The sequence below is a fragment of the Phoenix dactylifera genome, chromosome 1, assembly GCF_051530095.1.
Source record: "Phoenix dactylifera cultivar Ajwa chromosome 1, Ajwa_hap1_PhDact_Kaust_v1.1, whole genome shotgun sequence".
NCBI lineage: Eukaryota > Viridiplantae > Streptophyta > Magnoliopsida > Arecales > Arecaceae > Phoenix > Phoenix dactylifera.
Window position 1 is genome coordinate 50,029,671 of NC_143190.1, and position 17,832 is coordinate 50,047,502.

Sequence of the window (17,832 nt, forward strand, 5' to 3'; positions counted from 1 at the left end):
TATTAAATATAGGATTTATTTATAAATTATTCACAATCAACTCAAAAAACAATCATGGCTTACAAAACAATCGCACGCTGTTGTTGGCCATGGTCTTTTTGTTGTTGGTTATCATTCTCACCCCCTCTCTCATGCCTAATTTTACGTAAATAAATACATAATGTATGAACAATCTCACGTTTCTTTCTTGTTAACATTTTCTTAAGAAATTTAATCATGCAAGTCCTTTCTGACCTTTTTATAAAGTTTCTACTCTTTGCTTAAAAAGGAGGGGGAGGCCCACAGGTGCCGCAATTACCTAGGTCCCAGAACCTCAAATTGCTAGGCATAAAAATGTGACCACAGAAACAAGCCCCAGTTCTTTTCTTTATTTGTTTGTTTAATTATTTAAAATTCAGAATCTTTTCCTCTAGTTCATACATGGGCAACCTGAGATGCACTTTAAGCTAATTCCAAGAAATTTAGCAGTCTAGTCGAGACAGTAGGTTTCGATCCGCAGGAGTACTAGATCGGAGAAACACAGGAGAACGAAAGTGCAACAGTAGATGTACAAATAATGAGTTGATCATCTGACTTCCAATTCTCATGAATCCTATTAGACCAACATTAAATCAATGGAATGATTACATTAAATTGCCGTTTTATTTCCGAGGAAAAAAATGCGGGACCCATCATGTTACACGGGCAGTAAGCGACGAATGGCCATTTCCAACATCGCAAGATCATCTCACTCAAAAAATTATACAACTCCTAAGCTTTGAAGCTCACAAACAAAATGCCTCTAAAGCTGAACAGCTCTAGTTCCTCTTCCTCGCATCCAAAACAGTGTGCCAAAGCCAATTGTTGGTTGTGGAGCATAATGATCTTCAAAGGGTGGAATTTTAGGCCAAAGAATTCAAACTGCCTTATTGATGGGTATTTGAATATTTTTCCAACCAAGAGGAAACCTCAAAATCAACATTTGGAAGCAATTCGTTATCCCTGTCAATGAAGTTGGTATTCAGTAACTACGTGAAATTAAATCAGCTCTGATCAGCTTGCCAAAATAATAGAAACAGGTTGGGTAACATACCGACACCACAGGCATGTGAAGAAGAACCCATGAGATGCAATACAAACATAAGGAAATGACTGCTCCAGCAATAAAATGATGCACAAGGCGTTTGTTGTCTTTGCTGGGGACAAAAGCTACTTTGAGTGAATTTGTCAGATCAAAGATTCGATACGATATCTGCAACATGCACATAATAATGTGTCAGCTATACTCGTCTTAAGAATTCTGGCCAATTTATTTCTGGCCAATTTAGGTAAAAACTTGACTTACAAATACATAGATTGTAGTAGTAAGCAGGAAATTGAGCAATGGGTAATCCGGAATGAAACAAAGTAGCCATTTGGGCTGACCATTAGGCGTGTTTGACCTGTGTATCAATCCAAGACATGCATTAGAATTCATTAGGCCCCTCTAGTTATCCTGACCATAAAATACATTAATCAGAATTAAATACAGCAACCAGAAGACTCGAATTTCATCAACATTTCTTGGGTAGTCATTGGCATTTAGGTGTTCCAGATATGAGAGAAATCACAAACTTGATTTTAGTTGCTGCTTTTATAGCTGATTGGCCAAAACCCTTCCATAGTTACATATGATTCAGTAAAATAATAAACAAATTTTCTCCATGCTCATGGCAGTTACTAATCATATATGGGTTCCTTGGAAAGAAACATCCAATCAAAATTGTTAAACAAGAGATACTTTGATGCAGCCCTAGGGCTGGGCCTGCACTAAAGATAATTAAGAGGCCTTTTAGAAGGATTTACTAGGGTCCCAAGCAAGCAATGAAATCCAATCAAGGTTTTGGCAACCTAGATTGAGTTTTTAAAAGGTCTGTTGCATACCTGCAAGGAGGAGAGGTCATTGTTGCTGTTCTGAAATTACAGCATGAACCACACACGTAAAAGATGACATGAAAACAGAAAATTATAACCAGTGATGCAGGATATTTTGTAGGCAACAAATAACATGAGATGTCAGCAAAGGAATTCAAAATTTAGTGATCTATAAAGGTAAAATAGCAGCTATAGAGTTTGCTTCCAGCAAGATTATGAAATAAATGAGCAAGCATGATAATAAATACAAGGAGGAAAAGAAGATAGAGAGAGAGAGGTAGGGAGAGAGGGGATAAACGACTATGATGGTGAAGAGAGACTAGGGGAAAAGCGAGCACAAGGAACCAAAAAAAGAAGGCCCTTTTCTTTACATGTGAATATGAAATGGAGAGGAAAAGAGAGAACAAGGGAAACGAGAGAATAGAAAAGAAAGGAGGAAAAGAGAACCTTGGAAATCAGAAACAAGAAAAGAAAGTTCGCTTCTTTTCTCTCCACATCTCCACTTTTGGAGAGATTTGAAGAGTGGATTAGGAGAGACTTCTCTCCATATTTCTCTGCTCCTCTTTTTCCTTGACTATTTACTAGGGATTCTCTCTCCGCTCTCCCTCTTCTAATTAAATTAAAGATTCTGACTCCTCTCTCTTCTCTCCAAATCTCTCAAGCCAATGAGAGGTTTGTTGGGTTGCAAGAAAACTATGAAAATGCAAGTTTTTCCTCCAATAAGGAAAAGTCTTATATTTTAAGTCTTTGACGTATTGGAAGAAGCAAACAAAACTAATAGCAAATCCATGAATTATGTTTTTCCCAAGAGGACCTTTAAGTTCAATTTTTCAATGTCCAGAGATTCTTGGGGAAAAATGAAAAGTCTAATTTCCAGAAAATCAAGAAAAAGTTTTTTCTGTGTTTACTCTTTTGCCAAAACAAAGAGATGGAAAACCAGATTTCCATGAAAAAGCAGTTTACTAAGCTGTTTTTCTTTCAACAACCCAAATTCTTATACCAATCTCTAGAACTAAGAGATACACGGCATAAGTCTCATTAAATGAAAACCCTAACTTCTTATATCTTTCTGAAACTACCCTCTATAAAGCAAAGGTAACTTTTCAGGGCTACTGTAGTATGAATAGTAAAGTTGCTACACTACTTTGCCCATCAACTTACTAATGGACAATGTAACTTTTTTTTTTAATTCATTCAACATAATTACCTCTAACCATTTAAAATGAACGTGAGATCTTTTAATCTCAGCCATAAAAACTCTAAAAGCCACTAAAACTGAAAATTAAGACTCTAAAGAAAAATTAAAGGCTAAAACTAAATCATGAGCAATCTCAATGATCCAGAGCCGTCCAGTGCATCAACAGTCTAAACAAATTGTATCATATTACTCGGTGATCACACCCCTCTGTTTCTAAACTGAGGGTCCAGGGTTCGAGGCTTGAGTGTCTTATCCCTCAAGATTTCTGACCCAATTACAAGTGGGAATTCCATGTGTGAAAATCCAGTTCCAAGTCTCAGACCAGCCCAGTTACACCAGTCAGACTCCCTCCTAGCCTCTTGAAAAAGAAAAAGGGGATGGACAGAGAGGCAGGACGTGGGGATGTCATCTAGAGTGGTATAATAAACCAAAAATGACCTCAAGAAAGAAATTCGACTGACAGCTATTGCATCCTTAGTTACTTTGTTACTATCTATAACATCGCATCCTCCATGAGTAAGCTTTCTTTTTGAGACCCATTTGTGAATATCTGTAGTTCAAGAACTATTAACTAAAGCAAGTCTCAAAAGTCTAAAGATCAATAACTGGAGGCAAAGCAAACAACATTGCCCAGCAAGAGAATGACAGAACTACATTTAAATGCTATAGCTGATACCAAGCTAACTTTTGAAATATCTTTTGATAAGTAAAAGGTATGAAGCTAACTTTGGGTTTTCTTTCACTAATTTGGTTGTCTTATAATCTGTGCTTCAAAAATTCCTTGTATCAAAACATAAGATAACGTGTTGGTCAGTACAGTGTATCCAGCATGGTTGACATGACACATTCAATACGATGCTTGTTTCATACCGCATGCAACAATAGCACAGTATCAGCTCCATGCCAATGCTTGGCACGCTGCCAGGCTATTGCATGTAAAGCATTGACATGGCATGGTATGTATCTGCCATTCCCAAAAAAGCCGCAGCAAACAATAATTAAATCACTATTTATAACCTTGATGTCTCCATTCTTTGTTGAGACTCTTTCCTAGTCTAGAGGTACACTGGAGGGTTGTGCTCCAATTGCATAAATTCAAACTACATTACCAACGTTTATGTCTTCCTAATGTCATTTTTTCTGACTTATACAATAAGATCACCTTGATGTCTCCATTCTCTATATGAGACTCTTTCCTAGTCTAGAGGTACACTGAAGGGTTGTGCTCCAATTGCATAAATTCAAACTACATTACCAACGTTTATGTCTTCCTACTGTCATTTTCTCTGACTTGTACAATAAGACCATCTCTAGACCGAAGCAAGGTTTTAAGAGCTGCATGCAGGTGCGATGTAAGCCTAGCAACCTTGACGTCTCCATTCTTTGTTGAGACTCTTTCCTAGTCTAGACTCTAGAGGTACACTGGAGGGTTGTGCACCAATTGCATAAATTCAAACTACATTACCAACGTTTATGTCTTCCTAATGTCATTTTCTCTGACTTATACAATAAGACCATGTCTAGTCCGAAGCAAGGTTTTAAGAGCTGCATGCAGGTGCGATGTAAGCCTAGTACTTGCAAGATACACGCCATGTTCCACGCATTGGCCACTTTTGGCACGTATTGGTGTGCTGTGGATTTGCAGCCGGTGTTACTGGAACACACGGGCATAAGGAGAAACACATATTTTGGTCTTCAATTTAAACCATTCTAAACTTCTTTCCAAGGCTCTTAGGGTTGTTTTTATGCACACAAAAGAAGGATAAAATTAACAAGGTAGTATCCTACAATCGAAAATCAAGATACATGTGCATGTTATTTATTGTACAATTTAAGATAATAAGGTATAGTCTTACATGTCAGATGAAATCAAGATATGCATGCATGTTAATTACTATAAAATTTACGATAACATTACATAGTATTACATGTTAGTAATGCATCTGGTAAAGGAGAAAAAAAAAAGACATTGGATGATTAGACAGGAACCGTTACTGAAATACATCATATATAACGAACTCAAGATGGATGCCTTCCAAAACCAAGATAAAGCTTATTAGCTGCTTCACTTGTGATGGAGTAAAGCAACAGAAAGGCTTCAAAGCTTTTTGACTTAATGACTGCATTGAACCGGAAAGGTTTGATACATGCAGCACGAACAGATACCTAGGATACCTCACTACAAACCCATGTCTCATGTTCAAGGTTGGAGGAACCGGTACCGGGCACTGTACCGGTTCCCTAGCGGCACGAGCCATACACCAACGGCACGAGCTGGTACGGCTCGTGCCAAGCCTGTACCGACAAGCAAGGACACGGTACCGTGGGAGAGAGAAAAAGAGAGAGAGAGAGAAGGGGAGAGGGAGGGAGGCGGAAGCCGGTGGAGGCCGCAGCAGAGGCCGCAACCGGTTCTCCTGTTTCGAACGAAACAGGAGTCAGCCGCGGCTTAAAAAATTTTACGATTTTTAAGTGAAGTCAACAAGTCGCTTGCCGACTTTACTTAAAAATCGCGAAATTAAAAAATTTTGAAATTTTTAACTGAAGTCAACAAATCGTTTGCCGACTTCACTTAAAAATTCCAAAATTTTTTAAGCCGTGGCCGGTTCCCTTATTTCTTTTCGAAATAGGGGTACCGGCCGCGGCCTCTGCCGCCCACCCCCGCTTGCTCTCTCTTTCCTTCTTCTTCTCCATTTCCGACAATGGATCTCGATTCCGTTGCCAGAACCGTATCGGTGAGCCACCGGTATGGCTCAGATTGGCCGAAACCATCCGATTCAGGACGGTTCTGCCGACCTTACTTGTGTTAGTCCAGGCCTACCATGGAGCATACTGGCAGACACATATTTGCATGCCAAATCATGTTCCAAATATGCCACATGAATGTCATATGCAAAATACCGCAATTGTGATAGATCATAGCCTTCATCCTTAAGCCAGTCCATGCAATAAAATTGGGCAAGTCGGTTAAGCTTAGGTTTGAAACTGTCAGTTGTTTTCAATAAGTACTCCAAGAAGATATTCAAAAGAAGCTTCAGGAATGCAGCAAGATATAAAAGTATCCATACCTCAGCCAGATATGGATTTGAGAGATGTAGGTTTCCAGTGTGACCTTGCCAAGCCACCTAACAAAGAGAAAAAGGAAAAAGAGATTAAGAAGAATATTGACTAAGAAAACATCTGAAGCTTAGAATATAGAGAGAAGGTATCATAAAGGTTATAAATGTAACTTACGCAAAGAGAGTCAAAGAAGAACTACGTAATTGCTGAGTGAAGTTCCGCAAACAAATGTAAACACTAGAGAGGATTGAAATCAGATGTATCTTTTAGTAGGTTGGCCATATAAATTCAATAATTAACTAAATGTAACTTTAAATAAGATTTCAAAAACCCACGTGATAGGAATCCATGATGTGTATGGGTGGAGCTTATTGTACATAATCTTGTCTAGCTTGTAGATATACTCATACCACAAGCAACCAACCTGAAAAAAAAATCATGTCATATTCCGGTACTCACTAGATGAGGTCACTCTGCTATTCAATAGAAAGAATCACGACTCACCACCACGCAGACAGTAACTATGCTTGTTTTAATCGATAATCTCACTTTAGTTTCAGATTCCTCAAGCCTCTCCATCCATCTTTCAACCTATTATGATATAAGGCTGAAAAACTAAGCTACCTTGAGAATATCAATAACTCAAAAAAACAACATTCAAGATTACACATTTACATCATTCAAGATAATTCAAACACCAACATCAATCAAGCTACATGCTAAAAATCCAAGCAGGAAATGTGCAATTCATTGAGCATGCTGCCAAAACTAAAGAAACTTACGGTTGGGTGATAGTATGCATATATCATTCCAATGATCCAAATATAGCGATCAAGGCCAGATCTAAAGTGCCACTCATGCAGGAGAGGTAAATTAGCTTTAGAAGGCTCTGCATCCTTGTAACCTGCATCCAACAAACTCGGTACATTTGTAATGATCCTTGAGACGAATGGCAAACTTGATTGTGAACACAGTTACTGACCTAATACAAAAGTAAAAGGGGTCCATATAAGATCAAAAACTCCAGGAACTTCCCAGATTAAGATGACCACCAAAAAACAACCAATAATCTTCACAGCCATTACTGATGCAATCTCATTATACTTGTTACAAATGCCAAGTGCACCGTATACCATAAGAGTGAAAAGAGTGTGCATTGGACAGATATAATACAGCATGTAGTCATTGTTCAGGACAATGCAGCAGAAAGCCACAAAGAAATTTAGCCGCCACATCATCTGCAAATCAGAAGATGAGTGTTGTATTTCATTATTAGCAAGAGATAATTAGACACATAAAAAGAATAAGGGATAGAAACTCATGAAGGGACCTGAGCAAACCGAGCAACGCTAAAATCCTTCCTTATATAATAATAAGAGAAGTTCCCAAATCCAGTCATCCACACATAAGCAGCAATAAAGACACGTATTGCGTTGTATATCTCTGTGGCAGCGAAGTAGTGATACATCAAAAATAAGACCTGGGAGAGGATGTTAATGGGTGAATGATTAGTAATTGTTCACAGTAAAGAAATATTTATACTTCTAGTACTTTATAATATTATGGCAGTGAACTTTTAGGGCGCAGAGCACCGTAACCGCATCTGAAATGTCAACATGGTCCTGTACAGCCTCAAACAATCATGGAGTAAAAGAGAAAGTAAATAACCTCAGTAAAATAATCACTTCGTATGAAGAGATGATGTGATAATAAAAAATATGTTTTTTGCATATATAAATATATAGTGTATGACAAACATTGATTTTTCGTCAGGTGCTTAAAAACATTTAATAGCTGTAATTGATTAGCAATAACATGGATCCTTGGTTTGTTCATCAAGAAAGAAGCTACCGATAAGTCAAAATACATTAAGAATTAGAAAGAAATGAGATTTTAAAAAATTATCAACCAAAGTGGGTTATCACAGTGATGCTAACTTTATCATACAGGCACCATTCAAACACATACGCCATATAATGATGCCAAAGTTACAGAGTACCAAAAGTAATCATCCATAATGTCCATTATTAGATGGTCAGCATTTAAGTAAAGGATGTCCTTATGAGATACATCCCCCCCCCCCCCCCCCCCCCCCCCCCCCGCCCGAAAACAAACCCCAACAAAAAAAAAAAAAAATCCCAAACAACACACACACAAACTCATACATGTACACAGTAAAGATGGGGACACTGGATCAGGTATAAGGAGAAGGGAACCTCAGGCTAGGTTAGAAGAGAATATGGGTGTAGTCAAGGAGAAGTATGAGGACACGAGGGGAAAAAGGGGAATAGAAAGCAAAGATACATGCACGTGCCTCTGCGGCTATTGTGAAACACTACCGCTAGGTCTCTCTGTCTTACTCTCCCACTTATGGCAGACACAATAGATGACGTCTGAAGGGGGCTTAGTTCATCATAATGGGTCATGGATTCAAGGTATTTAACCCATGTAACATGATAGACCCATAAATATAATCTACCAACCATCAAAATTCAAAATATCCATGATATATCTCGAAAAGGTATTTGGTATATGCTCATGCAACCACTAAACATTAAAAAAGAACAAACAAATGGATACATGTGGATGGTATCCAATACATATCAGGTCACATTATAGTCTTACCAGTGTCCTGTATGTATTGCATACAGCAATAGCTGCTTTGGGGAATATATGTGCTCAAGAACTTAGGTATCATAAGGCTTTTTTTTTCAAGTGAAGTCTGCTATTTCATAGATAATTGAAAGGGCTTTCTCTTGACCAAGCCATGTGAATTTCTCGCAATGTTTTTTTCGAAAAATGGAAGCGGCTTTCCATATTCACATCTTGCCCTTCATGCATAAAAACGGTCTCAGGGGCAGACCATCCAATTATGGCGTTGCATGACTCAGCTACGTTCTGCTCCATATTAGTGCCGATAAGAGGAGTAAAAATTTGCATGGCTAGCCTGCAAATTATGACAGCCTTACTCTAGAGCATGTCATCCTAGAGTTTTTTATTAACATCCATCTTGACACTAATAACTATCTTAGATATATTTAATAAGTCATCTCATATACAAGAACAGAGAAGCCATTGGTATGCTCTCATTATAGGATAATTATTTTACAAAGGATAATTTGCAGTTCATCTTATTGTGTTCCAACATATTGGATTTCAATTCTATTTCCTCTCATGTTACCAAATTTTTCTAATATTAAATATTGACGTTTCGAGGAATTATTTTTGATAAAACCACAGTTTACCCATTGAACAAGTATTTCAATTGAAACAGTCCTTGTACAAGCGATTGTGTTAAGGAAATCAAGGAAATTGCTGGCATGCAAACTCCCATCACCATCAGGTGCTGGAACCTAAGGCGTTAGTGTTACTTTGTTGATATGAATAAGCCAACTCTCAAATCCATCATTTAAGGTCATAGATTTCCTTACTCCCCAGCACTTTCAATCTTAATTCTACCTCCAAATTCCAAATGGTTTAGGGATATATATACCCCCCTTGAGGCCTGCCATGTTTTTAAAAATAGACAAGGGTCAACTCATGCAATAACACTCCAAGATATCTTATTGTGCTTGGTTCATTCTTGGAAGGCACATTCATTGGGTAATATATGGCCCCTTTTGAATCACACTATAATTATAATGCCAATGTTTATAATGGTGCAACAAAACCGCATCAGACTGAAAATCAAACTACGAAAGAGAAAAAGAGAAAGTTAATACATATCATCAATTCATCACAGTATAGGTTTTTCTTGAACTCCCCAATGTTTTATGTCTTTGCCTCTTCCTCCACAAATCTGAAGGTTCTTGGGCACATAATTCCTCAATCATCACCGCAGTTTACATAAATAAAGATCATAAGCCACATATATAAGCTATCATAGTTTCCATCTCCAAGATCTCCTCTCATTATTTCTTCGCTCTCGATAGGCACATCCATTATAATTCCATGGCTTTTGGATCACATTGTAGCCCTTATTCGAAATGGCTATGTTGATGGAAAAAACCCAGAAAAATAAAACATACCAAAGAAACTACTTGGACATGGTTGGACAATCAGCATTGTTAGCCCATTCTACACCCGAAAAGTATCCTATTTTCTCCATAAAAGGACTATCTTTATCCTCTCTTCCAGATTTCCATCATCGTTGCCCAGAAAAGAATGTGTCAGCTCTTTTAAGTTGCAAATCACTAATCCCCTTCCTCCTTCAACAGATAAACATCATTTTAAACCAAAAAATATAAAATACCCTTTGTCACATAAATAAAGGCAATCACTACTAACTCTACTAACTTAAAGAATACAAATGTCAGTTCAGTTGAATCAGCATTAAACATGTGCAGCTGATTAAGAGGGCGGAAAAAACCAAATCAAGTTTTTTCACCGAGTCCTGCTGGGAATCCTTTTCATCATTAAATTGAGCATGATAAAAATATATAATAAAGAGTATAAACATAAGAGTATGAAGTAGTGTAAACATTCATCAGTCAAAGTGGCCACCGTAGGATTTATAGTACTAAGACCAAGATCAATTAGTTTACCATTAAAGGAGCACAAAAAATGGGAGGAATGATAAGTCACCAACCTGCATCCATCCTTTCCATTCCTCAGTTTGATGACGATTTAGGTAAAGTATGGCTTTTCCCGAGAATGCAGACTTGTCATGGTGCTTCTTAAGAGAAGTCATAGCTGAAGCTATGATAAGAAGAATGTAGAGAAAAAGAAACAGGTCGCGGCTGTAATTCTGGCAAAGTCAAAGTTCACAATACAAAACAGATGAGTTCGGTGGTATTTTTAAAAAAAATGAGAAAATTGAAGCAGCTGGTGATCATAATTCAATTTTCAGCAAATATATCTATGAGAACAATTGGGATTTGAGATTATTCACAATTTCCGACTACATTTTTAGCAAGGAAAATAGGAAAATGATAAAATTTGTCACAGTGTACTGTTATATGAACAGAAGTATAGAAAAGCTCAAAATTGTTGCATCATAATTAAATAGCAATAGGTGTATAAATATTCTTATATGAACCCAAGGATGGCTAATGATAATGATCACACCATGGGTTAATTACATTTTAGTGACTAATATGCAATTTTATACTGGGCCAATGTGGTTTGCATCTTTTTTTTCTTTTTCTCTTCTTCCAAGTGGGCCTTTTAAATTTGGGAGCCAATCCAGGTGGTCACTTCAGTTGGCTCTCAATTATCTGAAAGTGTTAAAAAGGGCCAAAGTTCCAAAATGAATGATCATATTTCATGTAAAAATGAACATGTAAATGCATAGTAGAATAATTAAGATTCTTATGGATTAACAGAGATATTACTCAAAGTGCTGAGGCATCACCATGACCAGGCTTTGGTCCAAGATCAGCATCACCATCATAATGTATTAATGTTAATCTATAGACAAAAGATCACGGCTGGATCACATAGTGAAAAAAAAAAATCAAGTTTCTTAGAGAACTCAAGACATGTTTCCCATTACTAAACGCCAATTACTCAACCCTTGTTTTCATATAGCTTTTCTGGAATAACTCTAGGTTGCTATGACAAGCATATCAGTGTCAAAAGAATTTTCTGATGTTGAATGGGCATTAGAAACAAAGGATAGATGTATCTAGTGTCAGGAATCATGCACCAACAGACTGGAAGTTTCTAGTTTTATTCTTGTGCAAACATGGTTTGTGCACAATAAACCATCATGAATGTACAAAAAAGCTGTATAACAAATTTAGTCTACAATAAACTCAAATCAAAGTCTAAGGCAAAGACCTTCTTAGATTCCGAGAATAGATTTGTGCGGTCACAGATGTAGAAGTAAGCCAGAGTCATCCCAAATTCTGACCTGCACAATGGTTATGAATTAATCCAGGAACAAGAAAAAATTAGGGGTGGCAATGCTTAACCTGTTTAACTTGATTTAACCTGTCGTAGGTCGGGTTGGTTACCTATTTAATAAAATGGTCGGATTTGAGTTCGGAATTTGGCATGTTTAATAAATATGTCAGGTTTGGGTTGACAGATTTTTTACCTAACCTGTATCTGACCCGACCCATATCTGACCCGCCCCGACCTGATTGCCACCCTAGGAAATTAATCTATTGAGTAGAGGTTTAAAATATATGCTGAAGAATCTTACATGGCTCTTAGTATTGCTCGATTTTCAAGCAAGAAAGACTCATCCATTGCTATAAACCTACAAGACATAACGATGTTAGAAATCACAAATTTCAACAACTTATGGGTCATAAAATTTTAACTGAAATTTTCTTCTAACTTATATTGTCAACAACCTGAATAAATTTGCCCGCACAGAAGCATTCTGAAATTTTGCAGACGATGATTTTGATAGCCCTCCTTCAAGCAAAACAGCGCGATCATCTTCCTTGACTGTTTCATTTCCCAATTCAACCAAATTTACATCTGAATGACTGCAAAAAAATATATATATGGCATTGCTGAGAGAAGGGCTCAAATTTGGGCTTGGACTCATGTTGATTATTCAAATGAATGCTTCCAATGTAACATGAAAAAAATCATTTTCTCAGCCTTGGTCCTGTCTCTTTGTGAATAATATCTTATGTCTTGAGAGATCTAGTGCAGCCTGATCCATCTGATTTGCATAAAAGCTATTTGAGAAAGGAGTTACCTTGCAGAGTGGATAGTGCAGCTCAAGGGTGGCACCCCATTATAGTACAAATAAGATGCCACGGATTGTCAATACACATATGTAAAGTTTCAAGGTTGACAACTTGTTACCAGAGGCATATCTCACACCAAATTGAACATATAGATAAGATAGCAAATATTATGTGCAGGAAATAATCTAAGTAAAAGAAGAAGAAAATTACCAAAAGACATCTAAAATGACCATTAACTCTTGTCAATATTTATATTCACTTAGGCTGCAAATACAATGATTCCTGTACCAGATCTTTCATTTTTATCTTCTTGTTTTCATATCTCCTATATCTACAACAACTTTTTATTTCTAAATCACATGCAAGTCACACCAGATACTGAATTCCTCAAAAACTACAAAATTAGTGGTAACTGTATTTATACTTGTATTTGATTTTGCTTACAAACTAGAGTAGATGATATAACAGCTACTATCCTGATAGAATGATTAGCATCAGAAATTTCAAACCTCCAAAATCATAGATGGGAGACTTTCAATTCTCCATATCTAATCATAATTATCTGTTCTGCCTACTCAAATTAATACAATAAGATTCAAGAACGATAAATTTGTATAATATGTTCTTGCTTCTGTAATAAATATCTTACACTTTCGTAGGAGAGGAATATTTTCTGTACTCCAATATTTCTGAATATATCCATGCAATGAACACAGGGAAAAAACCAAGCAAAAATGAAACCTGCAAAAGAAAAAAAAGAAGGTTGGTGGTAGTTGAAATCATCTAGAAAGAGACATCAGATATATATGAATTAGAATAGGCACTGGATTTGCACTTCAAAGAGAAATTTTTATATTTCGTAATGGACTGGAAAAGCCAAGGCAGATGTATTCAATGCGCAAAATGAAAGCATCTCCTAATATTCCTATAAACTGGAATCTTATAAAGAAATATACGGCTTTCACAAAAGAAGAAGAAAAAGAAGCTTACAAGACTTAAAGGATTCCGCCAAACCAAAACTAAAACCTGATATATAGAAGAAAAAAAAAACCCTTCATGCACCCTCTCAGGTGAGAATTTTTGCAATCTAGTTCTCTAGCAATGTCCAAGATCTACTTAAGGGATTTCCATCATCCACTAAGAATTCAAAAAAATCAGTATCCTAGCTCCCTTACTCTAAGAGCCTAAGAGGTGCACAAGGATCAAAGGCTTGTATTAATCTTAAAATTACAATAAAAGCTTTTCCCTGCACCTTGATGGAAGCATTTCTAAGGGACTGTAAATCACAAATCAAAGGTCACCATAATGGTCCCAAAGAATATATGTAGTGTCAAAAGGACTAAACACTTCTATCTAAGTTGACCAGAGAACTCCCAACAAGACGACTCACGCCTTGTCAAGAGCGAAAGTAGCAAATATTATAGTAAAGTTGGCAGTCTATCTCTGATCTCTTGCAAGTAACCACCAGCTCAGAAAAATTTAAAAATCAAGTATTTATTTCCCCTCAACACTTCTATAAGGACAAAATTGGTAATTTTGTCACCAAATTATTTTATTCTTCTTCCTTTTTTTCCCAAGGCCGCACAACTGCAAATCAGATTGAGCTCCAAAGTTCCACTTCAAAAACTGCAGCTTGACTTACCATCACTTGCAAATACAATGATGATATTTCCCAGACACTGATTAGTCACCAGATAGTCAAAAGGATGTTTCACTTGCAAATGGCAGCAGTCAGAACAGCACATGCCTGGCATGATATAGGCATGCAGCAGTTAAAACCTTGTTTAACTCCCACATCCATCTAATGCATTGCTACAATAACCTTTCTATAAAGATGTTCCCTTTCCATCTTGAAACTCCATATTCAGTAAGAAGAGCCAAAATATGATTCATTGAACTTTTCATTCCTGGCCCTCAAAATAAATAGTTTTACAAAGATTCTCCAAAATGACTAGCTGAGAACATCCTGATTCTTTTCATCCCTTCCCCAAGTATCACTGTAAAGTTTTCCCAATTTATTTAACACACTGCAAGGCATAGTAAACAGACAGAAATGAATAAGAAGGCATAGACAGTGGTTTGATTTGCACCATGTCAGAGGTTTAGTTGGATGAAAATAATCTGATATCACTCGTTATCTCGAATATTTCTTGACTGGTGTATGTGAAACAAAAAAGATGGACAGTGTCTATACACCCAATGGTAGGGAAGGGTCCATAAACCCGAGGGTAGGGAAGGGTCCATACACCCGAGGGTAGGGAAGGATCCAAAGAATGGCCCAGCTAGTCTATGCCAACGGGCAATGTAGCTGAAAAATCGCTGTTCCTTCATTTCAAAAGTCAAAACCATTAAACGATGTTGGAAAAAGCAGTATAAGAGAATATTAAAAAAAAAAAAAAGAAATCGATTCAACCAAATGAATTGATCAAGCAGCTAAACAGTAAAGATCACGACCGTGCTTAAAATTGATGATCACCGGTCACCACCATACAAGACAGATTAACCAAATAAGACTCACAAATCTGCCGACAGCACTAGATCATAGCAACCAAAACCAACTCCAAATCCGGTACCATTCCAAAACCGTCCCAAGAAGTAAAACTGATCTATTATATCTCAAAAGCAAAGAAAATAATAAATCGATCTCCTTCCTCATCAACTACTCGATCAATCCAATTATCGTTCCCTAACAAATGAAAGAACTGCATACCTGTCCGGGAGTCACAGGGCCAGACACCGCCATGTTCTCTGAATTGCGCATCAAAAATCAATGAAGAAATAACTGAATCAAAACCCAGACAATCTACTATGCAAGAAATAACGAAAGAGGAAAAGATAATGAGAGTGAATTACCTCTGAGGAGAAGCGATTCTTCTTCTTCCTCCTAGACTTCCGGCGGGATCAGAGACGAAACTTCATCGATACGAGGAATCGAGTGGTTGGGGAAGGAGAGATATATAAACCCTAAAGAAAGCGCCGATCTGAAGCAAACCGAGGGCCACCAAGATAAAAAAGAGATGTTGGGTGGGGAAGTAGGAAGATAAGTCGCCCTCACCAGCGGGGAAGGCAAAGGAGGAGGAGGGGAGCGGTTGAGGGGAGTTGGTGGTTCCTTGCCTTCCGCCCTTCGTCAAGTTTTCCCCATTGATTCATTATTCAACAAAAATAAATAAAATAATAAATATAATATAAAATAAATAGAGAAACAAAAGCGGGGACGGAGGGTGCATAAATATTCTATGCGAAAATAGAATGCTGCGAGTGAGACGGATTTAGACGGCAGTGCGAAAGGCCGACTTGATGTCGCATTAGTGAGAAATAGAAAAAATATCTATTCTCGGCAACGCGTATCTTAAGAATGGGAAAGGGCAACTTTTTCATTGATCAATTTATCTATATTTTTATTTTTAAAATAAATAAATTATTTTTTATAAATAGCATTAATTTATGAAATAAAAAATTAATATTATCCATCTAAAAAATAGATAAGTCATTTTTCCCTTAAACAAAAAAATATTTTTTAAATTTTATTTCTAAAATATTTCTAATCCCATAATAATAATAATAATATATTATATAATAAAAAATATTATGAAAAATATAATAGATTCCGAAACTATTTTTTAATATACGAAAAATGTAAATAAATTATTTCTTATCTAAGTATTGTCTGAAAATATTTGTCCAAAAAATATAAATTTTTGGATAAATTTTTTATCCTCCAACGAACATGTCCTCAAGGCTACTTTTTGGACATAACTAATGCAGTTAGGTAATATGATACGGCATCAAAATCGGAGTGCAAAAGTGGGAGTTAAAATTCCATCATTTTAACCACAGCCGGCTGCTTAAAAGACAAGTGGAAGGCACTATATAGGGAAAACAATAATAGGAGACAACTGGAAACAACAGAAACAGAAAAAAAAAAAAAAAGGTGGGGGGAGTGATATTAGATTCATTTTATAGTAGTCAATATAATACTCACATGGTGTGGGTCCCACCTTTCAGTGAGAGGTGTGCGTTTGGGTGTTCGGCAAAGCGGTGTGGGAGACCGCAATCTCTACCGAAGCTTCCAAGCTTAAAAGAGACATCGGCTAACCCTTACAGCTCATAACCATCTACTGTGGTGTGTGTTTTCTTCACCATTTTTTTTTTATTAGGAAAATGGAAAGGGGGAGAAAAAGACAAGCTCATCCCCATGTAGCAGCCTCCACTAAATCTCCATCCCATCAAAAAAATATTTGATGCGGATAGAATTGACCGTGTGTTAGGCATGCCGACCGTTTTTACTCATACCTTCTTCATTTGTGATCCGATGCGATTATTTTACTAGATCTCGATCCGATCTTCCGTGTGAGTATGTTATATCCGGCACCATCCAAACTACGAGCCGACCAATAAATCTTTCCATCCCACGGGTCCGAGCGGGGGCAGGTACCACATTTGTGTGTGTTTTATTTTACTTGGTTGCCATGGAGTACAGCTTTAACATAAGGGCTCGTTTGGTTCGCGGGAAGTATTTTCCCTCCTAGGAATATGATTCCTGGGAATCAGATTCCTAGGAAGAGGATACCTAGGAAAGTACTTTTGACATGTTTGGTTAACCATGGGAAAGTGACTAATTTCCAAAGTGCTTATGTTTGGTTGACCATCCACTTTCCTAGGAAAGTTATGTATAATTCCTATTATGCCCTTAATAAAAATTAGGTCTTTAATGCCTCTTTAATGCTTCTTTAATACTGAAGGGTCTTTTTGGGAAAAAATAAAAAAGAAGTGATTCCCACCTCATGGGAAAGTAACTTTCCCATGTTTCTCATGGGAAAGACTTTCCCATGAAATGTGGGAATCATATTCCCATGGGAATACAACTTTCCCATCTCTCTCCTTTGAAAACTCCAACCAAACAAGAGGCATTTCATTACTTTCCCGTTGACCACACTTTTCCCCCTTCTTTTTCTGCGAACCAAACGAGCCCTAAATGATAGCATCTTCCAGCTAGCGCCCATCGTAATCTTTGTGCATGTACCAAATTTTCCA

At 37.1% G+C, this 17,832-nt stretch overlaps 1 protein-coding gene across 1 annotated transcript; it reads right to left on the reverse strand.

The window, feature by feature from the left end:
* Positions 1–570: 570 nt before the first annotated feature.
* On the reverse strand, positions 571–16,063 carry LOC103712694 (protein REDUCED WALL ACETYLATION 3). Its single transcript, XM_008799284.6, has 17 exons — positions 15,652–16,063; positions 15,509–15,546; positions 13,448–13,539; positions 12,451–12,588; positions 12,297–12,353; positions 11,930–12,002; positions 10,737–10,895; positions 7,479–7,628; positions 7,131–7,386; positions 6,931–7,052; positions 6,653–6,739; positions 6,484–6,572; positions 6,323–6,385; positions 6,157–6,213; positions 1,325–1,421; positions 1,073–1,231; positions 571–981 (listed from the first exon to the last, which is right to left on the reverse strand). The coding sequence occupies exons 2-17, from the start codon at positions 15,539–15,541 to the stop codon at positions 976–978; spliced, it is 1,638 nt and encodes a 545-aa protein (XP_008797506.1). The 5' UTR covers positions 15,542–15,546; positions 15,652–16,063; the 3' UTR covers positions 571–975.
* Positions 16,064–17,832: the final 1,769 nt, after the last annotated feature.

What these genes read in the sequence shown, in the direction of transcription:
- LOC103712694 (XM_008799284.6), bottom strand. Translation starts at nt 15,541, where the DNA reads ATGGCGGTGTCTGGCCCTGTGACTCCCGGACAG. An exon ending in CCCTTTTACTTTTGTATTAG is followed by an intron (nt 7,053 to 7,130) that starts GTCAGTAACTGT and finishes TGTTGGATGCAG; the next exon opens with GTTACAAGGATGCAGAGCCT. An exon ending in TAGTTACTGTCTGCGTGGTG is followed by an intron (nt 6,573 to 6,652) that starts GTGAGTCGTGAT and finishes TTTTTTTTTCAG; the next exon opens with GTTGGTTGCTTGTGGTATGA.